General features: G+C 38.0%; 1 protein-coding gene across 1 annotated transcript in view; it reads left to right on the forward strand.

Moving 5' to 3' along the window:
• Positions 1 to 7,006, forward strand: part of tvp23b (trans-golgi network vesicle protein 23 homolog B (S. cerevisiae)) — a 7,402-nt gene extending 396 nt beyond the window's left edge. The window contains exons 2-7 of the mRNA XM_014014857.1: positions 1,127 to 1,200; positions 4,445 to 4,589; positions 4,681 to 4,770; positions 6,117 to 6,242; positions 6,328 to 6,456; positions 6,534 to 7,006. Of these exons, the coding sequence (XP_013870311.1) occupies positions 1,127 to 1,200; positions 4,445 to 4,589; positions 4,681 to 4,770; positions 6,117 to 6,242; positions 6,328 to 6,456; positions 6,534 to 6,560 (591 nt within the window). The 3' untranslated portion in view covers positions 6,561 to 7,006. The remainder of the gene's footprint in view (positions 1 to 1,126; positions 1,201 to 4,444; positions 4,590 to 4,680; positions 4,771 to 6,116; positions 6,243 to 6,327; positions 6,457 to 6,533) is intronic.
• Positions 7,007 to 9,034: the final 2,028 nt, after the last annotated feature.

Genomic DNA, 9,034 nt, shown 5'->3' on the forward strand with positions numbered 1-9,034 from the left:
TACTTCATGATAACTTCACCGTAGTGTTTTAGGTTGGGAAAAAGAAAAAAAAAAAAAACAACAGATCCGAACCGAGTCCTGAAGCGGACATCTGCTCTCTGCTAAAGGAGTTAGCATGATGCTACATGGATGTAGCAGGCAACTAAATGTTTCCACTTTACAAAACTGTAGATGTTTATACTTCATGATAACTTCACCGTAGTGTTTTAGGTTTATGTGTCTTAATAAGTTTAAACTGTGTCTTTTATTTGACACTAATGTTAAAAATCAAATGTTTGGATATCAGCTAACTGTGGCTAACGTTAGCTTCTCCGTCCAAATTCTGTTTACAATCATTAAAAACGAAATTAAACCAATAAATGAAACCATCAGCTCACCTGCAGCAGCGGGGATGTGTTTCTTTCTTTACTGGGACATAATTATATAAATGTGTTAAAACTAAACTGGACCAAATTTCAGCCTAAATGCAGCTAAATTCTGATTATTTAGCTGCTTAGTTAAAAGCTGACACGTCAGACTCTTTTGTAACGATTTAAATGTTTTTGGTCTCAGTTTGACATATTTTCTTTCTGATGTTGTCTTTTGAGGAAAAGTTGTCCAGGGTTTCTGTCTTTTTATTTATTTTTGTTGTTTCTGAACATTTACAACATAATGTTTTCTTGTTTTGCTAAACCAACAACACTGAACTATGATTAGTGCAAATAGGGTTAATTATAAAGTTACTCAAAAATTAAATAAATAAATAAACGTTGTACTTTAGGCTTTTACAAGCTGTCTGTTCAGTCAGAATGTAAACATAAAATATAGATCTTTCAGTATTTTTGTTTTGTTTTGCACATTTTAATCATCTGTTTTCACAAACCAGATAAACCTGCAAACAGACCTTTAATGATTATTAACTGTTTTTTTATGAAGACTGGTTGAACAGATGTTTTATGTTTTAGTTTAAAAGTCATATTTTTTTCATTTGAGGACACGCTGTGATGCTCCAGATGTTCAGAGTTGAAATAAAAGTCTTTGTTAAAGATGCTGATTTTTCCCTCAGCTGACCTTTGACCCGTCCCTCTGTGGACATGTTAGGTCTTTAGTTTTGGTTTTGTGGGTAAAGCTTCGTTTGATCCCTCAGGATACCAACGATGAAGACGTGTCTCTGTTTGATGCTGAAGACGATGCAGGGAAAACGTCAAAGAAAGGCGTTAAGTAAGTCCTGACAGGTTGATACTTTGACTTTATTCAGTTTTTGATTGTTTTCTGATTTAAACTGTGTTCTAGTTTAACATTTGGGGGAGCTCCAGTGCAGGCGCGTGTGTGTTGTGGGGGACACGGGTGGGAAGGTGCCGTGGTGGAGGTGGGTGGTCTGTAGCACAAAGCAGGGGGGACTTGTCATATTATTTTTATAGACTATTTCAATGGTGAAGCTGAGGTTAAGTCTTTTTTTATTATTCTTTTTCATGGATAATCTGATAAATAAATAAAATAAATATATTTACTCTGTAATATTTTAATGCAAAAAAAATTAAGTGTATGAAGAACTGATTTCTGATCAGACACAATAAAAAATTAGGTTTCTAAAAATGAGTCAAAAAGATTAGACCCTTATTCTTTTCAATTAATAATTAATAATCTACAGTTTGACAGTTGCACTTGGTCAGACTTCTTGAAGTAAAAATTTTTTTTCAGATTAACAAGGTTAATAATCCAACATATTCTGATCTTGTTTAGTATATCGGTCTAAAAACAAGATCAAAAATACTTTTTAGCTGATATAAGACTGTAAAACTTGGTTAGAGTAATAGTTTTCTGCAGTAAAATGACTTTACTGCTCAGAAACATTAAAGGGGACCTATTCTGCAAAATTCACTTTTTAAAGGTTTTTTTTTTAAACTCAACTTTGGGTATGTACTTCTTAAAAAACAGTCCTAGGACCAAAAAAATGCACCCAGGGGCATATTTACTGTAAGTAAATGTATTTTTAATGTGTATTAACGACAAGTTTTATACTTCCGTCATTTTGTGATGTCACAAACTGTACGACAACCCACCAGAACCTGCGTTCAGCCCCTTACCTAGCAACCCCCGGGTGAGGCTCCACCTCCTCAGTATAAAAAGCCGTCATGGTTGTTGTTGCGCAGCTCATTTCACAACAAGCCTCCAATAGGGCAATGGGTAGAGTGTTGGACCAGAGAGTGGGAGACCAGGGTTTGAGACCGGCACAGACACAATTTAATTATTTATTTATTTTCGTTCGTTATGAACACGTTTTCTCATGTACCTCTATTGTTTAGCTTATTAAAGTCTTATTAAAGACTATTTGTTTGAGTTTCTGAGGTATTTTGACCACTGCTGCTCCCTGCTCTGGTAACAGCATGCAGAGTGAGCGCAGAGCAGAGGAGGGAGAGGAAAAAGAAGCTGCGACCACGACTCTGCCTCTGGGTCTCATATGGTTGTACAACGGAGCTTCTGCTATTATTAGCCATGCTAACGTAAACGCTGGCTTTGGAGGGCGGAGTTAATGTCAACAGATTTTTGGAGGGCGTTACCAACAGAGCTCATTAACATAAACAGCTCTTCTGAACGGAAGTCAGAGCAGGCAGAACTAGAAAATAGTAAATTTTATTATCTGAGAATTATTTTGTGCATTAAATTGAATGAACATGGTCTGGATAGGCCACAGACATACCATAAACATTTCTAGGACCCATAATTGGTCTCCTTTAAAAGATTAAATAAGCTTCACTTTAAACCCGGTCAGGATCAGGTTAGCTTCAGAGCACTTGTTACCACAGAAACATAAGTGCCTCGTAGTTCATGTAACCGATTCAAAGCTTAATTAATTCAGGTTTACACCAAAATCCTGGGTTAATCCCTTATCCTAGACTCGTGCAATAGGCCTCAGAGCAGACCTGTTTCAACACCGCTCGTTCCAAAACCAGGTTCTCTGTTGAGCGTTTAAATGAAACTCTGAAGAGACATTTTGTTGGAAGGAATGTGCAACTTAATACTTGTGTTACTTGTGTTAACCTGGTTTTTATCAAACTTCTTAGAGTGTATTTTTAGACTTAAGTGATGAATATTTCTTAGGATCAGCTCAGCACAGCCAGGTGTTGCAAATCAGCTCTAAGACTGACACTTAACAATCACTCCTACACTTGGGCCTGTCACGATAACAGATTTTGCTGGGCGATTAATTGTCTCACAAATTATTGCGATAAGCGATAATATTGCCTGGTGATCATTTTACAACTAATAATTATAAAAGTGTAATATGTAAGTGTAATAAATCAATAAACTTTAATTTTTAAAGAATGTTTAACAAAGTGGACTCTCAGTCTCTAACAAAAATGCACTTGAATAAAAAAAAACAAAGAACAACAAAATGTAAATTAAACGCCACACACAACTAAGACAGTAAATAAACATAAAGAGCAGCATCTCTTTAGAGATGAAGCAAATTACACAGCCTGGTGAGGACCCACTGTTTCTTATGGGGACATAAGCCCAGTTCACATCCCATGTAAAGTGTAGGCTAGGTTTAGGGTCAAATGGTAATAGAAAATACTGGTAAATACATGAAAGTCAATGCAAAGTCCCCATGAGGATAGAAGAACACACGTGTGTCTATGTGTGTGTGTGAGGAGGGGACAGTCAGAGCGCTGCAGGGGAGGAAATCAGACAGTTCAGAGTTTTCCTCATGAGTTGTTGGGACAGCTACAGGCTTTTTGGGTGTTTTGTTAAAACACAAATGGTGCGTTTAAGTTTCCTGTTATTTTTGGGAGCTACAGGTAAAGTCTTGACGAGTTTTTGTCGTGGGTCTGGGGGAGTTTCAGCCCCCACCCCTTCTCCTCCTCTCTCTGTGTGTTTCCCCGCAGCGAAATTCAGTCTCTAGTGCTCCGACACTGCAGCAGCCGCGTTCTGCTTTGAAACGTTTCTTTAGTTTGTTATTGCTACGAGCTCTCACACTAAAGCGAGAGTTGACTCCTCCCACACTAAGAAAACAGGAGAGGAGTCAGCTGAGCTCCTGTGTAGCGGAGCACAGAGAGGGAGAGAGACGAAGTAAACAAACAAGCAGGAAAATGAAACTTATCGTCCTCATTTTTTCTACTGACCTCAAAAAAATGATCGTGCAATTAATTGATTTATTGACTATCGCGACAGGCCTACCTCCACTTCACTTAAAGTAAGACTGAGACGCTTCATAAATGACTTTTACTCTCAGCTTTTAACTAAGAATTATTTTAAACTTAAGTCCACTCTTAGCAGCATTCTTAAGAGGAATTCTAAGAAGTTTGATAAATTCAGGCCCTAAACTGTATTTCTACGTTTCACCTGTGTGATTTGAAAAATACCAATAAATAAATTAGGACTGTGCATAAAAATCAATATATTGATAAGATGAAAAACAAATGATCACAAAGGCCAGAGATGTGTCATAAATCTGTTTCAGGCATCCGGTGGCGTCCTTCTTCCACCTCTTCTTCAGAGTGAGCGCCACCCTCGTCTACCTCCTCTGTGACCTCCTCAGTGCGAGTTTCATCGCCTCCATGGTCACCATAATCCTTCTGCTCTCCTGTGACTTCTGGACAGTAAAGGTTGGATTCTCTGTATTTTTTATTTTTTTTGTGCGTCTTGTAAAGTTTTCAGTGTTGGATTCATGTTTGCGGGTCGAACGCTGGTTTTCAGAACATCACAGGGAGGCTGATGGTGGGTCTGCGCTGGTGGAACCAGGTGGACGATGACGGGCAGAGCCGCTGGGTGTTTGAGTCCAGGAAGGTACGGTTGTGATTAGGGCTGTGTATTGTCAAGAATTTGGCGATACGATACATATCATAACAGAAGGGTCACGATACGATATATCCTGATATATTGCGATACTGTAAGCAAGGCGATATACTGTGATTTTTTTGTCCAGGAATTCTATTAAATAAAATCCTCTTACGGGGAAAAAAAAAGAAAAACCAAAATTCATTGTCTCAGAAAATTCTAATATTACATAGACATACGTTTGATACATTTAGCTGTGTTCTGCTTTGTATGTGTTTTATTTTGTTTCATATTACATCCATGTTTTCAATTCGTAGACTAAATTTGCCAATAAATAGTTTGAAAAAATATTTTTTGCAGCTTTTAGTTTTTAATATTAATTTACAATATGGTCACCCAACACTTAACAATAGCAATAGGCTGTGTCCAAAACGACAGGCCGGGTCCTCCGGAGGACCCAGACTACCCGGTCGTGGCGGGCCGGGTCCTTGGTAGACCGGGAAGACCGGAAAAAAAGAGGCTGTGAATTTGGACGGTCTAGCCTCCCCTCCTTATCCCGGCGTACGTCTTGTCACCTAGCAACTGTGATGACGCTAAACAAGCTAACTTAAATCAAAACTAGAAAAATATCAATACATTAGCATTATTAATATCACAAAACTATAAAATTAACTTAAAGGTATCATTTGAAGAACTAATTGACCCGCTGTAGGTTCATGTTTATTTCGCGTTTTTTATGACGAAAAAATAATATTTAAAAACATGTCCATACAAATGAAAAAAGTATTAGAATTACAACCGCTAAATTTAAAAAATTTTATATCACCATATTTGTATTTAAAATGTATTCTTTTCTCTCGCTTCGTCCGCCATTACTAGCATAAAAAATCTCCGGTCGGGCCGCAATGCATTATGGGATATGCTGGGCCGGGAAGGATCCATCAGACCTGTCCTTTGATTCGGGCCAAAGGAAGGACGTATTTGTCGGCCGCATCGGAGGAGTCTTCGGTTTTGGACATCCTTCGTCGCGGCGCTGTGACATATGCGGCCGACGAATTCGGCCTTCGGAGGACCCGTCCTGCCGTTTTGGACACAGACGTAGAGTAGCCAACTGGCTGGCTCACTGCTGCCAACTAGTGGTCAGAGGCTGAACTACAACATAAAAATGAACGGCTCGCAGGAAAGTTGACATTTTAAACTTTAATAAAAAAAATCGATACAGGGCTTTAGAATATCGGGAAATGAAATATCGCGATATTTCAGTGTATCGATATTTTCTTACACCCCTAGTTGTGATGTTTGACAGCCGTGAACATGTTTACAGATGTCCTGACTGCGAGACTGTTTTCCTGCAGGGATCCGGGAAGCAGCAAGGCTCCGATTCGGAGTCCCGGATCTTCTGGCTCGGACTGATCATCTGCCCCATCATCTGGGTGGTCTTCGCCTTCAGCGTCCTGTTTTCAGTCAAGATTAAATGGATGGTAAGGTTTCCAGTCGCTGCTGCTGCTGCTTTTTCCCGGTGTGTTTCCTGCTTTTTGAGCCATAAAACTGTCATGTTCCCGTCAGCCTTTAGTGATCATGGGCGTGGTGCTGCAGGGGGCCAACCTGTACGGATACGTTCGATGTAAAGTGGGGGGGAAGACCAACTTAAAGAACATGGCCACCAATTATTTTGGCCGACAGTTCCTCAAACAGGTGAGCTGACTTCTGAATGTTCCTGCTGGAGAAGAATCAGTTTTCTGAGCCCTCTCTATGTGTTTTTCCCTCTGCAGGCTCTGTCGAAAGAAGAGGAATCCTAGAGGTTTGAGACGTTTCACGGCTTGAATGCCAAGAGAACACGTTTAAATCTCAACACGGACTAAAACAGCTCTGCTTTTATTTAATTTTTTCCATCTTCCAAGTGAAAGTCAAACATAGAGTTTTATTGCTCAGCTTCAGTTTCTGTAAAAACGCCAACCGGACGGTTGGCGTTTTTACAGAAACTGAAGCTGAGCAATAAAACTCTTTTTTTTTTAACAAACACTTCCGCCGAAATACAAAAACTGACTGTAGTTTTGTGTTTTAGTCTCATAAATCCATCTTTAGTTTTATTTTCTTCATTATGTAACATTAAAACTTTTTTTTTCTGATGGCTCGTATGAACAGTTTTTGTTTCCATAAAAATTGTAACCTATTGACTGTAAATRTGTAAGTAAACAAATTCTGTGAACATTCTTTTGTGCAAATATATTTGCAAACTTTTTAAGTGTGTTTTTTTTTTGTGATTTGACCAAATATATTCAGGTTTTATTTCGCACTGGAACAGAGAAAAGTGCAAGAAAAAAAAACAAAGAAATGTAAGAATCAAACCAGGCCCTGATTAATTATTGAGAATTACTTTGTATTCTCAGCTGTAATAATGAAATAAATCAAACACAGGTGAAGAAACTATAAAATAAAATTATTTTTTCAAGATAAAAGTAAAAAATAAACTAGAATACTCCTTTAATTTGCAGATGACACTGAGTATTTTTAATAATATTTGTACTTTACGACTTATCTGTTCTGAAACTAAAGACTGTCTTTACTATCGCTGTTTCTCCCAGTAATTTAGGATTTTAATTTTAACTAGACATGGGTTTTTACGATGTAAAAACAAGTGTGCATTGCCATGTAGCATGGCTTTCCCTGCAGCATTGGACTTGCAGAATGAGCTTTGACCAGTACAAATATGTTTTCTAAACCAGCTTGTGCCTGTCACGTCAGCAGGTGTTTTTAATTAAGGTAATTGAGTGAAAATATGAAGTTGGAGGAGATTTTTTGTTAAGGTTGCATTTGCTGGGTTTTGAACCCTGATCTCCCACATGAAAGCCCATGGCATAGACCATTAGACCAGTGGAGCTGTGGAAGAAGGTGGTGGCAGGGGTTGGTTTGTATGTGTGCAGAAAGAGGCTACATTGCCAATACAATTATTGACACTAAACTGCATAATATGACAATAATAGAGCAGTATTAAGACAAATTTATATTAAAGCATGATAATAAAATCATATCATGATTGTAAACACTGAACCATTGAGTGTAATGTGTGACAATATAATCTGAAAATATGTGGTTTAAATGAAAGTGTTTGTTCATAGCTGGGATTGAACCCTGATCTCCCACATGAAAGCCCATGGCAAAGACCATTAGACCATTAGAGCTGTGGCAGAGAATGGTGCCAGGGATTGGTTTGTATGTATGCAGAAAGAGGCCACATTGCCAATACAATTATTGACACTAAACACACTGATTATTGAATATGATAACTGAAAATCATAGTTTTCAGTTATCATTGTGCATTGCATTGGCAATGCACACTATTGTTTTCCTGTTTCTCTTTAATATTATTACTATCAGCGTGCATTGCCAATGCAATGCACAATATTGTGATTCGTTCCACATCCAAGTCATCTCAACTTTGCCATGCTTCTGCTCCTGCATACTTTGTCCTAGAGCTGCCATTGTAATTTATATCTGTAAAGCCTCTGTGCCAAATGATGGCAATGACTTTTGATGCCTGTAAAACTTATAGTTTTTGAAATATTAATGTTTAATAAATTATAATGGCAGTCAATTGAGCCTTGTATTTGTCCAATACTGCCCCCTGCTGCATCTACACAATATGGTACTGCACCATAGTTTCACAATATTTAAACTCAGTAGTTCAGTAATTACAATATTAATATGGTTGTATTTTGATGTTTTACTGTAATACTGTCTTTATGTTGTCCTATTGCTGTAATATATTGCACTTAAGTGTCAATAATTGCATTGGCAAGGTAAACTTTTTCTGTATACATACAATCCAATCCCTGGGATTGTCCTCTGCCACATCTCCTATAGTCTCATGATGAGCTCTGTGGGCTTTCATGCGGGAGATCAGGATTCAAATCCAGCTACTGCTACTTTAACAAAAATCTCTGCAAACTTCATATTGTTACACAATTACCTTAATTACAAACACCTGCTGACGTGACAGGCACAAGCTGGTATAGAAAACACATTTGAACTTGGTCAAACTTCATTCTGAAAGTCCAATGCTCCTGCCTACACTGTCCTACAGCTGCCATTGTAATTTCTATCTGTTAAGGTCCTGTGCTAAATGATTGCTTTGCCTTTTGCTGCCTGTACAACTTGTAGTTTTTCAAATATTAATGTTTAAACTTTATTCCAAATTCATAAAATGGGAGTAAATGGGGCCTTGTAATGGTCCAATACTACCCTAGCTGTACTCAACTTGATGCTGCAGCTT

This window comes from Austrofundulus limnaeus, unplaced genomic scaffold (genome assembly GCF_001266775.1).
Source record: "Austrofundulus limnaeus strain Quisiro unplaced genomic scaffold, Austrofundulus_limnaeus-1.0 Scaffold119, whole genome shotgun sequence".
NCBI lineage: Eukaryota > Metazoa > Chordata > Actinopteri > Cyprinodontiformes > Rivulidae > Austrofundulus > Austrofundulus limnaeus.